Raw genomic sequence first — 22729 nt, 5'->3', positions numbered from 1 at the left:
ATAAGATAACTGGGTTAACTGATTATTATGTACGTTGTAATTGTATTATAACAAGTTGTTAAGTGATTGTTTTAGGCTAAATGTAGGTGTGGGAGCTTTCATAGAAGTTAGTGGTTTAGTTGCAGGTTGCTAAAAGCTTTCTTTTCTTTTTTTTTTTTTTTTTTTTTAAATCAGCCCACTTACAAGCATGCTCATTCTGGTTGGACATTAATGTGCAATATATGTTCTATTCCATTCTGTCCCGTTGAGGTGTAGCTACAGGTGTGATTTAGATGATTCCACACTGCTCCTGTTTAGATTCGTGGCCGATTAAAGGGACATGTGTATGCATAATCAGTGAGAATTAATGAGGTTGCTTTCACTTGATTTGAACCTTCACATGCATACGTCTGGATTATTAGATGGCTGTGGTTTTGCATTATTCGGACAGTGTTATTCAGATTTACGTGTCCCAGGAAAGATTCAAATTTCAGAAAAAGTCACAGAATCCATGCAAAGTTCTGGTCATGAGGTCACTTCTTTTAAAAATCTTCTGTCTATTTCTTTTGTTTTTCTCTCTCAGCGGGCTGCTGGAGCGTCATGACAGCTGAGAAGAGCGGGCCCGTTATAAACGGTAAACCAGAGGATGGCAGAGACCCGGAAGGGTCCAGCTCCAGCCTAGACAACGGGGAATACAATGAGAGGGGCCACTGGAACAACAAGATCGAGTTTGTGCTGTCTGTGGCTGGGGAGATCATTGGGCTGGGCAACGTCTGGAGGTTTCCTTACCTCTGCTACAAGAATGGAGGAGGTAGGGAGGTTTTCCTTACCTGTGCTTGTAGGATGGTCATGAGAAGAGAATAATAACAACAAAGATGATAGGAGAGGTTCTGTCAGGCATAAGACAAGTACCTGGAAGAAGGGATAAAGGAAGACTGGAAAATAAACAAACATAATCTGTGAAGCAAATATTATCTGTGATTAGATAAATACGGAGAAAAGGATGTGATTATTGGATTGTTAAAATATACAAGGCACATTTCTGAGTAAAGGAGGTAAGACAAGCTCTGCTATCTCCTATCACAGCAATGGAGGAAGTAAATTTTCTCTCTGAGTACTTTCTCTGTATAAGAACTGAGCAGGCATCAGTAGTTTCAAAATATAACGTCCTGTATTATTTTATTCATTATGCACAATTATGTCAATAAAAGAGGTGGGTTCCCTCATTAGGCACTATTAGACTGCACAGTATGGATCCTCCTCATAATCTAAAAAGGTCATCCTGTATGAGGGTGGCATCATAGTGAGTGCTTTCATCTGAATTTTGTGAATTCATCCTTACAAAGGTATTTTAGAGTAGGAATTAAGAAGTAAGTTTTTCTTTTTTGGTCGAATTGTTAAATGTTTTCATACTTGTTATTCTAGTATAGATCAAATGGTATTCATGAATTTTCTTTTGTGTGCATAAAGGTGCATTCTTCGTTCCGTATGTCATCTTCTTCGTGTGCTGTGGTATCCCTGTGTTTTTCCTGGAGACTGCCCTGGGTCAGTTCACCAGTGAAGGAGGCATCACCTGCTGGAGGAAAGTCTGTCCGCTGTTTGAGGGTAAGAACACACTCACCTAATATACTTAAGGCTAAGAATTAAAGAGAAAATGGGAAATTTTACATAGACAAAGTACTGAACTTTGAACTTCTGAACTGAACTTCTGACACACTAAATACTGTGACATCAGTTTTGTTTTCCTGTTTTGATCTTAAGCCATTTATTAATTTTTTACCAGTTTTTATCAGCTGTACAACCTACTGACTTCTGCATGTGTCTTACTAACATTGGTCAGATCAGAAGGTTGCAATAAATTTAAATTCTAGCCATTCACCTGTTCCATTCCTTTTTTCTATCGCTAACTGTTTGCCTTTTCAGGTATTGGCTATGCAACACAGGTGATTGAAGCTCATCTAAACGTGTACTATATAGTGATCCTAGCCTGGGCAATCTTCTACCTCTTCAATTGCTTCACCACTGAGCTGCCTTGGGCTGGCTGTGGACACTACTGGAATACAGGTAGGAGCAGGGAGCATTGGTTAAGACAGGAAAGCCTTCTTACAGCCACAAATCATCATGTCCATCCTTTTTTGTTTCTTCAGAAAATGTCAAAAATATATATAAAATCAAATTTTGATATGTAGTGTATATCTACTGACAGTGTGCTGCCAAAAATAATAACACGTTGTTGTGTTTCTATAGAGAACTGTATTGACTACTATGGAGAAAATGCCACCAACATCACAAACCCCAACGCTACTTCTCCAGTCATTGAGTTCTGGGAGTGAGTACATGTTTATTTTTAATTTTTTTCACTTTGTCTTCATGTTCTGTCACATTCACCATTCTTTATATAAGACTTAACGCTCTGTTTGTGTTTTCAATGTCACATTAAAGGAGATACTATAGAGGGGACTTTTATCTCTTTTGGGTATAAAATATTGATGGAAATACCATTTGTCCTGTCACGCCATGGGTAGATGCTTTGTCAGTTCAGGCAACCTTCAACATCTCAAGTCCTCCTTTAATGTCATTATCTACCAAAAAATCTGAGCTGCCAATGACTCCAGACTGTGTCACAGACTCCCCCCCTTTCTAACCTTTCCCCCAATAATTAGTCAGCCCTTTTCATATTTGTGTGTCAGCAGGCCCTGGTAGGCCAGCTGTCTCCCAGCTAGAGCCATGTGTGTGGCAGTGGAGCAGGCCTTGTCAGTGTGTAATGCTGACCACACTTCCTGTCTCACTGCCAGTGGCTGTGTTTACACTGCTGGGTCAAATCTAATTTTTAACCCTCTGATGAATCTTTTCAAACCATGCATTAGCACCACAATAGTTACATTTAAAGTGCTGTGTGCGTTGTTGCGTCTTAATCAAAGATAAGTGAGATGCCTTGTGTAACACTGATGAAAATGGCAGATTTGAGCCTGCAACATAAACGTAAGCCCGGAAAAAGACATGCCCAAACAGCCAACCAACATGTTGTTGGCAAAAATAGCAGCTGACCCAGCCTCGCTCAGTCTATGCCAAGACAGACTGTTGTGTTTTGTACTGTATTTACAGCATAAACAAACAGAAGAACTTTAAGCTAAACAAGCTGTATTTTTTTCGTCTGTATGGATTTTTCTGTTGGTGTCTTAAAAATAATGTTGCATGGTTTTATTCCATCTCTACACTTTAAAAAACAGAGCTCATTTCATGTCTATGATGGCACTAGCAACTGATGAGAATGTAAATGAAAATTAGATGTTTCTTTGTTAACACTAACTAACCCAAGTAATTTGGTTTTAGAGAATTTAGAGTGTTTTAGAGTGACCAGACAGAGGATGCCTGACTTCTGTTTGCTTAGCTCTAGTTTGAACCATAAAAACCAACAGATGTTAACGTTCACCTTAGACATTTACACACCTACTCAGTCACTCACAAAAAAAAAAAGCTGCTCTCTACACCCATATAAAACCAGTTCACTACACTTTAGACCACAGGCAAGTATATTTACACACATTAGAGTTCACATCTTGCCCTTTCGGCTGACCGGGGAGGGACAGGGGGGCTGTGTTGGACCTAGCCTGTGGCCGGCCACCAAGAACATGTCACGATGATCAATGGCTGGTCAGGAGCTCCGGGGGTGAACTCGGTGGCAAAGATTTGGCAGAACCACGTAGCTCTATGGCTCCGACTCTCGCTTCTCATCCTCCGTCAATGCTTTTGCCTGGCTATGCTTCAACAAACAGGAAATGAACTGTTGATTCACCGCCACGGACGAGCTATGATGTCATTATCGCTGATAACATGCCCTGTATCTGGCATCCACACTGTTACACCTGTAGACATATCACAGTACAAAACCTGCTGGGACTTTGATGTAGTAGGTCCACACACCATAGCACACCAAAATATTGAACCTGAGAGGCATCTGGTTTGACAGTTTTCCTTTGTGACCACAGATCAATGAGAAAAAATTGTCCATTCCATCAGATTCTATATCCTAGATGCAGAGCAGCACACTGACATGTAACATCTGGGACAAGCCTACATTTTCCCATGGTACCCCGCTGTATATATGACCACAAGGGTTTTTATGAAAATTCTTGGGTGGGAAGATTGTCGCCATGTCATCCTCACCTCCTGTCATCTTCAAGACTGAATTGTTTCTCATGGAAGTACTTCCACAGTTGCTGCTTGTAAATTTACAGCCTTATCAACCTTGTGGTTGCATCTTCAACTGCCAGTGTTCAGGTTAGCAGCAGGATGATCAGCCTACATGGATGGAAGGAAGGAGTGGTGGTAGTGTTAATTGCAGTGGGCGGATAAGGTTGTTAGTCTGCTCCACGTTGTGTTTCTCTGTCAGTCACTGTTACATAGTAGGTGAATGGTTTGGTCAGGATGGCCATATTTATGACTGGTATTGTGGAAAGGGCTATATCATTTTCTGAATATTTGTGCCCATGTGATCAAAGCCAGTGCATGTATAGGTTTGTTTTCCTAATCTATTAGAAAACACAGCTTTTGGGCTCAAGAAAAATCTGTCATTGCATATTATATTTGTAAATTGTCTAAATGAACTATAGTTCTATAGTTTTTAGTATCGTATGCTACAGTAGCTAGCGTGATAGTGTTTTGAAGCATAAGTGTAGAAGTTCTATGTGGGGGTGGAGAATGAATTAACTGATATTCTTGGGTAATATGGCTAACCAGCAGCAGAAGTGACAGTACTATTTATACTGAGCAACCTCAAGCAAGTATTTATTTTTCATCATCCTCACCATGTGCTGTAACTTATTTAGCACTGTTTGTTCTTACACCTATCACTCTGAGTGCCTGTAGACTGATCTTAAAAGCTTACTTATGTCACACCACAGCATGAACTTAATGCCCTTAAACTGAATTGGAAATTTGTAATAATCTGCGTTTTCTATGCTAAAACAGACGCAGAGTACTGAAGATATCAGATGGTATTGAGCACATGGGGGGAATGCGCTGGGAGCTGGCCATGTGTCTGGCCCTAGCCTGGTTCATCTGCTACTTCTGCATCTGGAAGGGACCCAAGTCAACTGGCAAGGTGAGCCAGAGTAATGCATGTTTCCTGTCGTGTGTGTCTGTGTAAGTGTGAGTCTGTGTGGTTGAACTGTTCTAAAGCAATATATAGAATGAGTGCCACATTTAAGTGTTGCAGGATGATTTCACGTGAGGAACTTGTGAAAATTATATATGTGTAATTTGTGCTGTTACCACACCATCCAACTCATGATGGAGGAAAATATGCGTTATTTATGGATGTGCGTGCATGCTAATTTGCTGCTGCAGCCAGTTTTTATTCACTGGATCAATTTTCATTTTCGTCTTACTCACTGAAACAGCCAAATGCTAAAGCCTTTTCCCTTCTTGTCCTCAAAACAACTCACTCACAGGAAGCCACATGTACTCCCCCCCTGCTAGTAGAGGACAAAGGGGGTGTCTGCACCACCCACTTCTACCTTTTCTCCCATCACCCTTTCCATTTTAATGTCCTCCTTGAGTCTCCTCTAGCAGCCTGGAGGAAGACAGTATGGAGTCTGCACCTTGCTTTGGGTGCTCAGTTGCCCTTAAGAAACTCCTCTCAGATTCAATGAGCCAGAATGAGTAGGGAGATAGAGATAGAATGAAAAAAGAGGGAAGAAAGAGAGTAAAGAGTAAAGAGGAGAGGTGTGTGAGGAAAAATTAATGGGTTCACATTCTACATGACGGGGAAAAAAACAACTAGGAGGCAATGCCTATATCTCCCTGAAGTGTCTTTTGTCTAGCTGTGAAGTAAGAGGGGAGAATGCTTCTTCATGGCTGGGCTTTAGCAGCTGGTCCAAGATTGATTCCTGTATTCACTGGGGGAAAGGAGAGTGTTCATGAGGAGCATGCAGAGTATATCCTCAGCCTCCGCCTCTGCTGCCTCTGTCTCTCTCTCTCCTGCTATGAGAAATTAACCACAGCTCACTCATTGCAAGAGAGAGGTGCTTTCTTCTCCAGAGACCCTACAGCCCATTCAGTTCCGACTCTGCTAAGCTGTTTGCTTTTGTTGGCCGTGTTTGCCGGCCATTCTCACATTTAAGCCCTCCTGTTAGATTTACGGAGAGGCAGGGGCAAGTTTGACCAGTAAATTTGTGGTGGCATAAATGTTTACCCGTGGTGAGCTGGAAGGAGTATGTGAGGCATCAAAAGTTCATGGAGAGATTGAATATTGTCCTTTTCATCTCCAGAGAGATGGGGAGAAAGAGGGAGAGGAGGTTTAGGATGTGTAATTGTTTTATTTGACAAATTAAAGGAGGGATCTGTGGGGCAGGAGACAAATTTTCCCACACTTTCCCTGTAGGCCATGCTCGGATTAACAGAGCTTAGAGTGGACAGTCTCATTATGGGTCATAGATTCTTGTTGTTCTTATTGTTACCATCATTGGGCTTTTGTTTTTTTTTCTATAAATATGATTCAGGTTTTTACAGTTAAAGATGTTTAAGATATTCAGTAAAGCAAAATGTCAATTTCTGAATGATTTAGAAAACAATAAGCTTTATGTTGCATATTAAATCACAATCAGTGAACTGACCCCCCGAAAGAGGAGCTTCCATTCATAAAACTGCTGTAGTACAGTAATGTGACCAGTGGAGTGGGTGCATGATGGGTAATTGGTGTGCGCTGCGGTACATTAGTGTGTGTTTTGGCCGACATGTGTGAATGGTCCACTTTCACTTATCTGTGTCTGTACTATGTGCACACCCATTTTTAAGTTGTGAATGAAGTTGTGTGTGTGCCTGTGTTTGCGTGTGTGTGCTCATGCACTTCTGTGCATGCTTCAAAGAGAAGCACATTTTCCCACACTGCCAGCATCACTCCTCTGGGCTTCTCCTGTTTAAGAGACGGGGCCAGAGGAGCCTTCTTTTCTTTTCAGTCCTCTGGCCTGGCTCTGTTCTGTCCTGTTCTGTCCTCAATTGGACTTTGACTGGATGCCAACAAGCCAGGGGATGTATGTTGCCCGCCTCTGCCTTCCAAGAGGCCAGGGTTTTTGTTCAAGGGGTTTCTAAGAGTCTTGAGATGTTGAGCACAATTCTGCAAAACCTGAATAGCCCAATAAAGGAGGGAGTGTTGATTTGATGGTTAGCAAGTGCTAGCTACTGTACAGAAGATATGTGTGGTGTTTATTGTTATGGAGTTCACCCTGGTACTGTGCATGATATACTTCCAAATGTGTATATCTCTTTGCATAACATGTAATAACTGTTATGCCTAATCCTGGGTTCCAGGCTGTGTGCTATGGTGTTGTATGATCGTGTGTGTTATTTGCCATTATGATACATGTCAGATATTGTATATGCTGCACATGATATATATACACTTGATATACTGGACTAAAAACAGAAAAAATCCCCAGTTTTTAAGAGTGTGTTTGACAGCTTAGTATCCCATGGTCTATCAAGTGCTCTTACTTCCTAAATATGTCTGACATCATTTATGTGGTAATACATATATATCAACAGCCATCTTTGAAGTTAGAAGTCCACTGTTGACTCCCATCTACATAATTACATATTAAACAGTGTCACCAAATGATTGTCAGTTAGTGCTAGTGCTCAATTTATGACCAGCAGACTGTTGGCTGACTGTCAACAGCTATGGTTAATATTCAGTTTAAATTCAGGTAAATGTGGATTAGGGTTAATATTCCTAAAATAACAATAACAATAACAACAATAATAATAATAATGTTTTGTACATTACATCACTTGTGACCTCTTCAGAATTATTTAGAGATCCTTTGAGGGTTACTGATCCCAGGTTGTGAACCACTGGTTTTGAGTGTTGAGGGTTTTGAGATGCTAACTAAGTAGCATTAGTGCAATACTGAAAACAAAATGATACCAACATATTAAGGACAGAAGCTCATTCAGAGATGAGCTTCTGTCCTTAAGATGCTTTCTAGATGTGGCTTTTTAGGTAAAGAAAAGCTATAGAAAATTTAACAATGAATTTTGTGTCACTGTAGCTTACACTACAGCACATTGTGGCTATTTATTTGTGTACCAGCAAGAGTGTCAACTGCATTCCTATCCCTCATCATTTATCTTCCACGCTCATCTTTCCACTGTTCGTTCTTTTCCTGTCTGGACATGTGTGGTTAGATTAGTATCCTGTCCTCTCACCTATGGGTCTGAACATGTTATAATTTAGCTCTAAGGATGGCACAAAATTACAGCCTTCCCCCTTCCCCCTTCTTTCCTCCCTCGGTTGCTGATGATGTGAAGCAGTTAAAAAAATGGATGGACGAGGAGATGGCTGTGTTGGTTAGAGCCCAACATTATTAATGTTATAAGTTCTGACTGTTGGCAGGATTTTTGTTTTGCACAGCTTCACTTTGACTTAATGTTCTCTGCATCATATCAGATTATATAAGTAACTACTGCTGCCAGTTCTGACAGTCACTCATTGTCAACTGTGTTTTTCTGTGATCTGTACATAAATTAATTCTGTGCATATTTATGCCTGCAGGTTGTATACGTGACAGCTACCTTTCCTTACGTCATGTTGTTGGTCCTGCTAATCAGAGGAGTGACGCTGCCAGGAGCATATGATGGCATCAAGTTCTACCTCTACCCAGACATTTCGCGTCTCTCTGACCCTCAGGTAGGCTTGGACTGCATCTGTCTACTACAGTATTCAAAAGTAAGGTAACAGTAAATGTGGCAACATGTAGATAATGCCACCTACAGGCAAGAAAAGGAATAATTGTTGCAATTTTAATACTTCAGATGTTCCTGAAGTCCCAACAAAACTACATTATAATTTTAAAATGTGCATCCACACACAGCTATGAAAAAAAGCCCAAAAAACTTTCGTTCTACTGCTCATTGGCTGTAGGTGGCACGTGTCAAGGATGCAGAGGCTGTTACTATCCTTTCCTGTAGATGGCACGCATCATGTCTACAAATACGGCTCTTCACTGTGGCTTCTATTACATTTCTTGCTGCTGGTGGCACAGGTCAGACCCTGACCTTGTATAAGATGATAAACACTGCACATTATACATACATTTTTAAAACCTGGATTCACAGAAAATCCAGACCCTCCCCATACTCACTCATTTGTTTATGTGTGTACTCAACTTTTAATTCCAACCGGAAGCTTAAGGCAGCATAATGATCATTTGATCTGTTGACTGTTGAATGCATTTATACCCCTGGCTCACACCCACCTGTCTGGAGCGGATTAGCTGCCAGGGGGACAGGTGGTGTTGTTGTTACATGCGATAGGGGATCAGTATTTTTTTTTCACACCTATCATTATTTATACACTATATTGTACCAGAAACACTTTTATGTACAGCATACACAAAACAACTGCTTTCTTGGCCATTCTGTGCAGAACGAGAGATGTTTTCCTAAAAGAGTAAAAGCAGCTGTTTCATATAGCTAACATTTGGCTGTCTTCATATATCTCACTCTAGAGGCAGTGATACTACTGTGGCTTAATATGGAGCTAACATTGTCATAGCAGGGCTGACACTTCCTGCTGGTGATGAGAGGATCAAGGGTCAGATAAATAATGAGCTCTGAGGACCTGGTGGGGTTGAAAGATCAGGGTTTGAGGTTAATAGAGGTGGTGCATTAACATATAACTCATGCAGAAAGATACACACACGCAGAGCAGACTCCTTGACCTCGTCTGGAAAAGGCAGACAGCTCGGGTCGCTAGGCAACAGTGCACTACAAAATGTCATTGGACAGGGTGTCATGACAACGTGAATCGAGACAGATGAAGAGTTTGACTGAGAAAGAGAGAACAGATTGCAGCAGATAGATAGATAGATAGATAGATAGATGATAGATAGATAGATGATAGATAGATAGATAGATAGATGGATGATAGATAGATAGATAGATGTACATTATGATTAAAGGTACTACATAGTAAAGTTTAAAGTGCTATAGAGTTTTGGTCATTGTTTTGTTAGTATCATTCATGAAGACGCACATGCACAGAAGCATGAGCATATAGGCAGGTTCCTTGTTATTCTACTGATTGAGAGTTGGATTGATGGTCTTTTGTGGTTAAAAAAACAAACAAAAAAAATAGCGCTAGCATACATGGATGAAAACAATACAACATTTTAAATATTTTAAAAAATCATCTGGATGTTTTGTGCTGAAGGAAAAGTATTCAGCATGTTTGTTAGGCCTCAGTGATACACACAGTGTCTCCTGGTGAAAAACACTGAATGCAAACATAACTTTGTTTACAAGGAAACTCTACAGGGCCCCTTTAAGATGAAACATGTTAATGTAAATGCTAATGTTAATATTAATGCATACATTTGCTTGTACATACAGCAAATATGAAAGATTTGTGATGGCTAATTGAAGAAACAAATTCTAAGTATAGCAAGTTCACCCACAGTTGAAAAACTTCTGACTTTAGCTGAGAATCAAAGACACAAAGCACTCAGCTAACACACCACGTCAGTGTGATGCCAGCTTCTATTTTCTAATCATGGCTCCTTTATTACAAAATGGGTAGCTCTCTTTCAACTTGCACATTTGACAACATATCACAACATTTCAGGTAGCTATAAGGCTTCAATTTGAAGTCTCCTGTTCAGACTCCTATCTATGTCTGAACACCTGTTTTACACTCTTCATGGCAACAGCCATGGGTCCATGGGGTGAGATGCCGTGGATGTGATAACAAGGAAATGTTGCCTCAGAAATAACTAGAAATTCAGTCGATCTGTAACTGTACAAGCAGACGAGCCAGCCTGTTGGGCAAAGCTGCTGAATGAGGTGAGAGAAGGTGATAATAACACACAGTATGATTGCATAATCCTACCTTTGATGATATAGTATATAAAGATTTTATAAAGCTGGAACATTAGCTCTTGATAATCTGACAGTTGCCAGTTATTTCTATTTTAGAAAATTAATTTAAAACTAAAGTAAGAGTAAGATTTATAGATAAAATACACAAATCAGACAGTTCCTAACAATACAGAAAAAAAGAAAAAAAGCTTTGTTTAGGCACAAGAATAGAGAGAGTTTTTGATATAATGAGTTTCTTTCGTTTAATAGGGTCTCCAGTTGTTGTACCATGAGGTGACTGTTGCATCTGTGATTTTAGTAAAGTAAAAGAAAGAGAAACTGTGATAAAGATGGATGATGAAGAAGTGGGAAAAAAGGGGTTGACAAACAAAGAGACAAACAGAGGCACAGAGAGTGGAGAGTGAAGGAGGGTGATAAAGAAGCTGCTGTTTGGCAGAGGAAGACATTACTTCTGACACCAATGTTAAATTAGCTTTCTCAGGGACAATCAGGGCTCTGTTCTGTCCAGCAGGCTGTGTGGAGTGTGTGTGTGTGTGTTTCGCGCTCTTTTTACACCCCTGAACTTCATCGTGCCTCTCCTCTTCCCATCTTTCCTATACCTTTCTCTCTGTGGTTGTGTCTCTCTTTCTCACCCTCCTCCCAGCACTGTGCATCACTCCTCCTCTTTACAGTTCTCACACTCTCATACTCCCTAACCTTGGCTGTTATCTTTTCATGCTCTACAACTGGAAGTGCTTTGCTGTTTACCTCGTTTCTCCAGCCTTCTCTCGTGCCAAGGCTGTTGTCTCACTAGTCAAACTTTCCAAAACAGCAAAAGCCAGGATGTTGTTGTATGGCACCCTTCATTGTCAAAAAAGTACAATAGGGAGCATCAGCAAGACAACAATATGTGATTAGCCTACTTAGTGTAGTCAAAACTTCAGCCTGCAACAGCTGATTTCAGACACTTGGGAGATGTGGAAACAGCTCTAAATACAACACCGACTTCTGGATAAGTGCTCTGAGATATTCAGCTAATAGTTGGGGTTTTAGGGCTTTTTTTTTTTTGCTGAAAACAGCTGCCTGCTGTGGCTGAGAACAACACTAAGAGCTGTCAGAGTGAGTCAAAACAGTAAAGGAATGGGCTGTAAAACCACACTATAAAGCAGTACGGGGGGACTGCAGAGTGATAATTTACACTGGGGTCATCATTCACAGCAACTCCTTTCACAAACAAGAAGCAGTGCTATCCACTGTTGGTATAAAAATTTTGGTTATAGCCGTTTTGAATAAAGTTAAATTAGTATGTATTTGTCTGTTCTTTCTCTTTCAATATACTGCACGTTTTGTGTGAAAAGTGTAATAGCTCTTATCTTGTACTGATAAATGAATATCTTTGATTATATCACTTGATTATTTACATAAAAAATTGGACCATGATCCAAATATAACACTGTGATCTCAAAAACAGGATAATACCAGGAGAAGTTAATGTCTTGTCTGTCCCATCATGTCTTTTGTTTGTCCCTCTATGTTCACTTCTTGCAAGGCATTTCCACTCTTCTTTGGCCACAAGACAAGAAAGAAAGAAAGAGTACAGAAGTTTCAAAGATTTACATTAGGGGAAAAATCTTATTGTTGGTATAAAACACCTATTTCCCAAAGCCTAATTTTTAATTTTAAGTTTGAAGTAAATTATTGTAATGTTCGTAATCCTGTTTGATGAAATACTGTCTGCCAAAAACGAATGTGATTTTCAGTTTATCTAAAGTATTTCCTCAGCCCAAGAATTCAAGCCCAAGAAAGTCCAATACTTATGCTGGAGTTAGAACACAAAATTCATAAAAACTGAAACAATAAGGTTGTTAGATGCTAAAAGCAATATAGGCATCTGTAAAATGTCGCTAAGATAACCAGTCTCATTGAATCTCTGCCCAAATACTTTATCCTGTATCAAATCTAATTTAATGTAATTTAGCTACTTGATGTCCTCCTCCACTCAAAAATTTGGTTTGGTAATTGCTGCTTCCCTTGGATATTTCAGCTTCACTGTGCAGAATGATTGATCATTTGTCTTCTGAATAGGGAGCAAGTTTCTTTATGCTCACCTTAAATCTGGCTTTAACACATATACATACAGTACAAGATCATTTTTTTGGCAACTAGTTTGGAAGCCTATTTGGGTTCAATGTGAAAAAATATGGGGAAACTGGAAGCTTTCAGTACACTGAACATGGACTTTTAAGTGAAGTAGGACACAAAACTTTTGCCTGTTTAGAGCATCCCTCACTGACTCACTACTGTAGGCATGCACAATTTGTACAATGCAACATAACCTGATGATTATTAGGTATAAATAAAATAAGATTCATTAGTGTGTGGCTCATAATTAAAGTGGTGAGTTAAATCTAATTGACTAATTTCAGCTGCATTTTTTAATGCTGCACCTCACTGTACATAACAACTATGGATCTCATTCATAAAAAGAGGGGGAGGTGAGGAGCACCAAGAATGATACATTTACATTACAAGAACGTTATCTTACAGCCAGTGTCATCCAGCATCCAGTAGAAAAGTTTCCTGGAGCCACAGTCTCAACATAACCAAACACAAGCTGGCCAAATTAGGCACAACATCAACAAGTGATTCTCTCTGAGCCTGGGCCTTTAAGGTTTCACTGCGCTGTGCGGCCATCAGCCGAGGGTGAACTAAAGGGAACATTAATGAACATTAGGAGAGAAAGGCCTGTTCTTCCACAGGAACAGTCCTGTGTTTGTGAGGTCACAGAAGTTACCGTGGTTACTCCCAGGAGGGAGCGAAGACCGTGCGTTTGTTAATTGTTTCTCGGTGGGGAAATGAGATTAGTGGCTGAATGGTGATGTGAGAGAGTTTTCAAAGAGCCATGCTGCATTAAGTTTGAATTCGCTAGCACCCCATGCTATCCTGTGGGTTCTAGGGTCCTGTGCTGCACTACAAACTAGTTTCATAATGCACATTTTACTGCTGTTTCATTCAGGAGTCTTACATGAGTAAACCCCTACATAGTTCCTGAATAAAACTGCTCCAAACTGTCTAATTTCCACATTATACTTTATTGCTGACCTACCCGGGATGTAGTTGGTGGAAAATAACAGTGTATGTTACTTACTTCAGAACAGTTTTGAGGTACTGTTTATTCAAGTATAGAAATTTCCACTTCATTTCAATGGAAAATATTGTACTTTACTACATTTATTTTACTAGTTACTTTTCAAGGTACATAAAACATAAAAACATATGATAAGTTTAAGCTTGTCACTTTCCAGATGATTTAATTCACGTAACAGTTTGTGGCCCAAATAAGTGCAATTATGAAATATTTCACAAAAAAGTAAAGATTAGAGAAAAGCCCAAAAGCAAATACAAATTTGTGTAGCAGAACTTTTTTTTTTTCTTCTTTCCTGCTCTGTTAAACATCTCACAACGCCCCCAGACTTATCCTGTGGCCCCTTGGATGGGAACCATGGGACTAATCTAAAACCAGCTCCACCTCAACTAGCTCAGTATGCATCAGTTAGATAATCAGTTAAGGTTTTTTAAGTCTTGATACTTTAAGCGCATATTGCTGATAATACATGTACACTTTTACTTCGGTAGGAATTTAAATGTAGAACTTTTAGTTGCAGTGGAGTTGTTTTTTACATTATTGTACTGGTAAAAGATCTGAGTACTTCTTTCACAACTACCAAGAGCTTTCCCTTTGGTCCAGTGTATACTGGCATAAACTGTGACAGTAAAGAGGATTAGGCTGCTAGAGAAAGTTAAGAATTAATGAATATTTAATGGTCCCAAAGGGGAAGTTCTTTTTTTGCCCAGAATGTAAGTTCAGCTATAGAACAGCGTCTTTTTAAGACATTTTAGTTGAGTGTCAACCCCATGGCAAGAGCAGGGGGTCACCAAAGTCTCTATGATTCCTCATATGGGGACAATGTATGATTTAAATTGCATGATAACCCATCAGAGATACTTTAGACTTTTCCAGAATGGCGGACCGGAGATTGTTGGGTTGCCATTGCCATGGATAGAGCCATCTCACTAGCTTGACTACAGTAAAAAGTGTAATGCCATTTAGATAATTTGTTGAGTTTATTTGCCCAAGTTTTGAGAAATCTGTCTCTCAGATTTGTTTTCCCACCCCAAAACAATGGATCCCAGTTTACGGGAACTACTTTCTATCAAAGAAATGTTCTGTGTCAAAACTATTCATGCTGTGTTCTGTGAATTATCCAAAGTAAAGTTTGAAGTTTTGAAGTTAAATGCAGTAGTTAAATGCTTTGACCTCAAATGACATTCAATTCACTCTACTCTCTATGCCAGTCTACTGCCAGTAATGCTCTAAGTTAGACAGGTAAAAATATTAAATGTTTATATAAACCTTATATTATCCCATAGCTGTCCACCGCTGATCCCCACCATAAAGTAGAAAGGAATGAAGTTAGTGAAGCATAATATGAATATTTAGGCACTGGAAGACTTTGTAGCTACTTTTAGGATGTTAATCCATGATTCATGCTGCTCTGCTATGTGCCTCTCAGAGGGCAAAGAAAACAGTTGAGCTGAGGCGTAATTTCATTATAAAGTCACTGAGATGATGAAAATCAGGTAGATGAGGGGTGACAAAAGAAATGTGTGGTTTCATTAGACCAGATAAAAAGTCACCTCTTCCCTTATCATGGTAATCTCTTGAAAATGGGAAAGCCTGTTCTATTCATTCTGAGTCTGAGGTTTAATTAATTTTAAACAATTGCTCAAAGAATTTTTATTGTCAATGATAATAGGCTGAGAAGTATTAATGTGGTGGAAATTAAACTGCAAGCTGGATCAAGACCATGACAAATGATCAGATGCCTAAAAAGTTTCTGAAACTTTGATTTGTGTGCGTGTGTTTGTGTGTGTGGAGCCAAAAATTAAGGAAAACCTGTAAGGGGACAAGGTGCCTGGTACTGGCACTAGCACTGGTTTAGATACCCTGTATCATCCGGCCAGGGATGGTTGTTGCATGACAATACTTCCGTCTCTCTCCATATATTTTCTGTACGTACCTTCTCTTCTATGGAGGTGAAAATGCCCCCAAAAAAGCTAAAAAATGAGTCAATAAGGGGTCACAGAATGATTTGATGAGTACGAAACTGATGTGAATCACATGCTATGACCCTCACAGTCACCATATCCCAATTCAATGAAACACTGGTAAGAGAGCTGCAGCATTACAATGTCTATCCCTCAAGTAGAGTTCAGACACTTGGAAGAATCTATGTCATGTTCTGGAGGCTCATGGTGAACCAGTGCTTTACGAAAACACTTTCCTGTATTCTCACACTCTTATCTGTGTATGTACTGTATCTTTATGCCCACTTTTACATCAGGTATGGGTAGATGCAGGAACCCAAATCTTCTTCTCCTATGCCATCTGCTTGGGCTGCCTTACTGCTCTGGGAAGCTACAATGCCTACAACAATAACTGCTACAGGTGAGAACATGACTAATAGTAGAGGGATAGTTGGGTGACGATGAAAGCCATCAATAGAAAAACAAGTTAAAAAGTTGTTTTTCATAACACTGTAAACATTCTAGGCTTGTAAGCTCAAGGAAAACAAAAGTATAGGTAAAGCCCGCTGGTAAAAGGTGATTGATAAGAATGGATGGCCTGTCGTGTACGGTATCATTTTAGTTTCCGTTCAATACATAACATGTCTGTGCAAGTCTGTCTGTGTAACTGTGTAGTATAAGGTCCAGTGACAGCTCTTACAGTAAGTGTGATCTCTCTCCTTTTCTCTCTGTCTTGCTCCTCAGGGACTGCATCATGCTGTGTTGTCTGAACAGTGGTACCAGCTTTGTAGCAGGTTTTGCCATCTTCTCTGTGCTGGGCTTCATGGCCTACGAGCAAAATGTTCCCATCGAAGCTGTGGCAGAATCTGGTAAGAAGATAACAGAAAAAATAACATCATGTTTCTGAATTAAAATTCATTATTTAAGTACCAACTTTAAGAACTGTAGTGCGGCCATACATAGTATCTACAGCAGTTATGGTGGACAAGAGAAAGCCTGAATCTTTGTGCTCCCATCCACCATATTCTGCAAAAATGGATAAACAACCAGTTATATAAGTCCACACTCTTCACCTAGGCTCTTAGACCACTACATTATGATTTATTCAAGTCAGTATGAATGATTTAGTGAATGTGACAGAGTAAGAGATTTGAAATGTTTGTCTTAGAGCATGGTGGGGATAGTGCTTAATGTTTTAGATAATGTGCTTCTTAGGGTCTGTCTCCAAATGTAAGTGTTAAAAAACCTGAAATGCCAACTCTTATTTTGAACCAGTCAGTCTTATTTCACAACAGCATTTCATCTCATCCATACTCCTTTAGACCAGGCATATCATATCATATCAAAAGCTATTAAACCACCACTGAGTTTTTAGATAATGGCTTGATAAATCGAATAATCCTGCTCATACCAGTTAGTTGCCAGTGATAAAAAGAGTATAATAAATAATAGAAAACAATAATCAGGTCATATCAAGCCCTAAAGATTTAGGAGTCACCTCACTAATCAAGGAAGGAAAAATGAACAAAAGTTTCACCAGTCTACTAAAGCCAGTAACGCATGGCTACAAGTCCTTCTGTCGACTGATTACAGAAAAGTCTGTAACTGAAAAGCAAGACCTTTATATCCTATGCTATGGTTATTGCTGTTATGCCTTTGTCTTGTATTGAACTTTCTTTCAAAAACTGTCACTGGCTCTAGTAAAACTCATGCCTCAGATTTTTTGTGATACAGGTCCTGGTCTTGCATTCATTGCGTACCCTAAGGCTGTTACTATGATGCCTCTGTCTCCACTTTGGGCCTGTCTCTTCTTTATGATGCTCATCTTCCTCGGCCTGGACAGTCAGGTGAGACCCACTTGTGTAAGAAAACTAACACAGCTGAGATGATCTGGCTTTAAAAAGATATTTACAAATTATAACTTTTGGTAAAATCTGCAAGTAAACAAATGGAAATAAGTTCAGTCGACTCTGTTTAGACTGAAGTAAAGTATGTGTTCATACAGGGCTTAAAGTCATGTGCCAAAATTTCTCCTGTTGAGATCTGGAATATTCAGTGAGAAAATATCTAGGCTTTGTTCGTTGGTTCTGCAGCACTGAACACAGTTGTCTGTAAGGGATGCACTAACAGTTTTAATGGCATCAAGCACATGTTCCTATGGAGGTTGAATGCACAGTATTTTAAGTCACTTTGGACAAAGGCAAAGTGTCATTATGTAGATAACTTTGAGTTTAGTTCAGTTGGTTTAATTTTGTTGACCTTTGATGGAGCTGTTGGACATAGCTCGTAGTTGTTACATGACACACATGGTAGACATGTCACCTGCAATTAGCTCTGGCAAAAAATATGTTTCCATAAACTATATTATTGTCTTGTCACGTTGTTGTACATTTTACTGAAGAAAAACATCCTACCTATAGAAATAAAGATTTTGTTTTTGTTTATGCTCCAGTTTGTGTGTGTGGAGAGTTTAGTGACAGCTGTGGTGGACATGTACCCAGAGACCTTCAGGAGAGGCTACCGCAGAGAGCTACTGATTCTCGGCATGTCCATAGTCTCCTTCTTCATAGGTCTCATCATGTGTACAGAGGTAAGACTCAGCTATAGTTACATCATTAGAGTTAAAGGTACCACAAATCAAGTTTTTGAATGACATTAAACAGCCAACAGTTTTAAACAGTTCTGCACTTGCTTGTTTATAACTCTTTTTTTGGTGAAACAGTCATGTACTGGGCACTCAGGAAGGAATATTTGCATATTCATGAGAAAGAAAGTGAGAAAGCACAGCAAAAGGCACCAAATGGCAGAAATGAACAATTTTGGTGGGTGTGGGTTTGATGTAGCAAAGGTTTATACATTTTATACTGCAGTTACGAACACTTTGTTTTCAGCCCTAAAGGCTGACAGTGAAGTCGTCCATCTAGAACAGCATCTATGTCACCAGCTCGTCTGTGCTTTTAAGACCTTTCATCTTCACTTTGTAATAATGGAGGAGAATCCGGTTCCTCACACTATCGAGATCTTTCATCCACTAAATCCTTCCATATGCACTGCATTCCATCCACCCCCAGTGTGAACATACTGTACTGTTCTCTAGTGGCCCATAACAGCCATGAAACAGGGAAAGAGTTTAATGCAATATTGAAGTAAGGTATTTTCTCTCTCTCTTTTTTTTTGTCCATCATAGACAGCAGCATTGTCCAGTGACTTGACCTCTATTTGTCATTGTTCGTTCCAGTCCCTCTCACCACCACAAAAATCCCCAATTTTCCCTGCTGCTTTTACTCATCTCCCACCACCACAGCACTCTAGACACTTTATTCCTCTCTGCCGCCAAAGAGCCATCATGAATAAAATGTCACAAGGAGCCTAGAGTAGGATTTAACACAATTCAAAAGGTCTTCTGGGAGCGTAGCTCAATACTTGGCTGAAGCACAGGCATAGAGATAGTCACTGAGACATTTTTATGATATTCTTAGTTGTTTACTAGCGGTTTAGAGCTGTGATGTAACCCTACTCTCAGATTCACATGAGATTTTATTTATGATAGCCCTTTTAGTAAAAACAGGAAGGAGCAGATGAGTTGTCTTTGGTGAAGGTAAGGTAGGTAGAGTGGATGATAATATGTGAGCTCAACCACTGGTACTGTAAAAACAGAGGGTTTTGAAAGAGCAGTTTGACATTTTTGGAAATGTGCTTATTTGCTCTCTTGCGTAGCGTGAGATGAGAAGAAAGATATCACTATATCTGCTCATTCAAAACTGCTGCTACAAGAAATAATAAGCTAAAAGAAATAACCTACTAGATAACCCAGCAAAACCATAAGCTGCCAAGTGAACAGGGAGCTCTAGAAGTGTTGATAGGTGATATGTTACGTTTGGGCAGAGCCAGGCGAGCTGTTTTCTGTCTTTATGTTAAGCTAAGCTAAGGGGCTGCTGGCTCCAGGTTCATATTGAATGGACAGACATGAGAGAGGTATCCATCTTCTCATGTGATCCTCAGAAAGAAAGTGAACAAGTGCATTTCCCAAAATTTAGACTTATTCCTATAAGGTTACAGTTATGAGGATGAGCATTAGTATACAGAACAAAAACAGAACAAAAATTTATAGTCATAGACACTTATGTAGAAGAAGTGACCATTTTGTGCAAATGATTATAGATTTGATTTAGCTGAAAAGGCTCTGTTGTTTGTGGGAACTATCAGTGAGCACAAACACAAAATACCATATAAGGAAGATGTTGGGATGGTGGAGGGAGCTGCAGCAGCACATGGCTTGATCATCAGAAATTTTCGAAAAATCTGGAGAAATATCAGCGCCGGGTTGCATTGTGGATTTGTTTACTATATGGGCTCATGCCATCAGTCCCCAACAAGCTAAATCAACCACTCCTGATTCACTTCATATTTGATGTTATCCAATCGAATTTGATGCTCATACAGTGGCTGTGACAGGGAACTGACACCTGTCTTGTCTTATCAGGGAGGAATGTACGTCTTCCAGCTGTTTGACGCGTACGCTGCCAGCGGGATGTGTTTGCTGTTTGTGGCCATATTTGAGTCCATATGTATCGGCTGGGTGTACGGTAAGAGTAGAGACTCTTTTTTAAACATATCAACAGATCTCAAAGTGGTATTGTCAGTTTTTCACTTCTCACTTTAAAATAACAGTAGTTTGTCTTTTGTCAGCTGAGCCACTGTCAGATATTTCAGCACAGAAAAAGAGGCCATTGCACTAACACTGTCATGGTTTTACCCTTCTTTCTGCAATAATATCTCTCCTCTGCCCTCTGCTGGAGAATGGTGTCAATCACATGCAGCATTTATTCCCTTTGCTGAGATGTTAAAAACAATATTATGATAATATAGTGGTGTGAAAGGTCGTCATTCAGTATTTTTCTGAAGCAAACAGAGTGCCCTTTTTCTATTAAATATGCCAAACTGTCCTGATGTGTGAACATTTCATGCCCTAATTCAAGAAATACAATATCTGGCTTTCATTTACATTATTTTCTGCCTAATTTAAGCAGACAATTTGACAACAAACCCCCTTATATTAACTGTGTTTAGTACATCTTACATGCAGCAATGCAGAAAGACTTTGAGTCTCTTGATTGAAAGTTTCAGATGAGATTTTATCCACATCCAGTCAGCAGCTCCGTTTAGATGACCATATTCTGTCGAGAGACATCAATCACGTTATTATTTTGACGATCCATGCAGAAACTCTGAATGACACTGATTTGCATTTCAGGTAGTGACAGATTCTACCTAAATATTGAGGACATGATTGGCTACAAACCTGTCTTCTTCATCAAATGGTGCTGGATGATCCTGACCCCGGGCATCTGTGCTGTGAGTTCACTGCAGACACAAAATCAGCAGTAGCATCAACAGCAGCCAACAACATATCACGTAAATGGTCACAATGGTGATGAGGAACAGACAAGTACAGAACTATTTAGTATTTAGTTACTCTACAGTTTTTTGGGATTTATTTTTTGAATTATTGTTATTCCAAGCAAAAACACTGTTTATCACACATGCAGCCTTTATTGGTACCTGGATTTAGGAGACAGTATTACCATATTATACATTTGTTCATGTGACAGCTTGTTTGGATTTTTTGCCCATAAATGATACATGAACGCTCTATTGTGTGTGACCCTTGGACTCACATTTACTAGACCAATATTTATTATAGCACCATACTGACCAAGAAATCAAAATTATGTGACCTTTATTCATCAAAGGCATTCCTTTCTCATAATGTAATTAACAACATTAACAAATGTCTTTTTTTTGTCTGCCACAGGGAATTTTTCTGTTCTTCCTGATTAAATACAAACCGCTGAAGTACAACAACGTGTACACCTATCCTGACTGGGGCTATGGTATTGGCTGGTTTATGGCCATGTCCTCGATGGTGTGCATCCCTCTGGGGATTATCTGGATGATCTGGAAGACTCCTGGCACCTTCTCTGAGGTAAAAATATGCACATGGACAAATCCTATATTCATTAGAATTTAAGAGTTGTGCCTCGAATAATGAAGAAATGCTGTGCATGTAAATAGTTGAAGTTGGTCAAGCGAAAGCTCTTCCATATGTAGTTTTACCAGAAACAAAAGCAGAACAAAAGCAGAGTTACAGTTTATGTCAGCCAAATATTTGCTGGCACAGACCCATTTATATTTGGATATGTTTTTTTGTTGATGCGTTTTTATTCCCCTTTTTAGATGGATTAGCTGTATTTGCTTAACACTGCTAGAAGAAGCATCGTGGTGGGAGAATGAGAGATAACCTCTTTTCTCTCGCTTGATTTCACTCTCTGCAGAGAATGAAGAAGCTGACGACTCCCAGCCCAGACCTGAAAATGAGAGGGAAACTAGCTGCCCTCAGTCCTTTCGCTGCCAACGATGCAAAACTCAAGGTTGATGGGAAAATATCCACCATCTCAGAGAAGGAGACGCATTTCTAACTGAACGCCCGACTGACCGACTAAGCTGCCTGCCATCCAACAAATGAAAACTACAGCGAACAACAACAACAACAACAACTGTATCCACCACTAAATGAAACAGGAAATGAAACAAATGACTCGGAGTGCTATTTTTGTTTTGTAAAAAAAAAGAAAAAAAGGAAAGGTTATCACAATTATGTAGTCTGCTTCTGTTTTGCACAAACTTTGAATAACACGTTTGTTGTTTTCAGTTAACATTGTAACTAAAGCAGCTGTTTCTTTCTTTTCTAACCATTAATATTTTGATCTGTTTGATGACATACGGTATATGATATTAAAGCTTG

The 22729-nt window shown here is 39.5% G+C and overlaps 1 protein-coding gene across 1 annotated transcript; it reads left to right on the top strand.

Moving 5' to 3' along the window:
• The first annotated feature begins 579 nt into the window (after positions 1-579).
• Positions 580-22403, top strand: slc6a11b (solute carrier family 6 member 11b). Its single transcript, XM_041032879.1, has 14 exons — positions 580-790; positions 1450-1584; positions 1903-2043; positions 2227-2308; positions 4951-5083; positions 8534-8668; positions 16242-16345; positions 16669-16793; positions 17659-17771; positions 18377-18514; positions 20408-20510; positions 21179-21279; positions 21740-21910; positions 22260-22403. Exons 1-14 carry the CDS (start codon positions 580-582, stop codon positions 22401-22403), a joined length of 1836 nt encoding a protein of 611 aa, XP_040888813.1.
• Positions 22404-22729: the final 326 nt, after the last annotated feature.

The sequence above is a fragment of the Toxotes jaculatrix genome, chromosome 3 (assembly GCF_017976425.1).
Source record: "Toxotes jaculatrix isolate fToxJac2 chromosome 3, fToxJac2.pri, whole genome shotgun sequence".
NCBI lineage: Eukaryota > Metazoa > Chordata > Actinopteri > Toxotidae > Toxotes > Toxotes jaculatrix.
The sequence above is the reverse complement of the archived record's forward strand: the minus strand, read 5'-3'. Positions and strand labels throughout refer to the sequence as shown.

What these genes read in the sequence shown, in the direction of transcription:
- slc6a11b (XM_041032879.1), top strand. Translation starts at nt 580, where the DNA reads ATGACAGCTGAGAAGAGCGGGCCCGTTATAAACGGTAAACCAGAGGAT. An exon ending in TACAACAATAACTGCTACAG is followed by an intron (nt 16,346 to 16,668) that starts GTGAGAACATGA and finishes CTTGCTCCTCAG; the next exon opens with GGACTGCATCATGCTGTGTT. An exon ending in TCCTCGGCCTGGACAGTCAG is followed by an intron (nt 17,772 to 18,376) that starts GTGAGACCCACT and finishes TTTATGCTCCAG; the next exon opens with TTTGTGTGTGTGGAGAGTTT.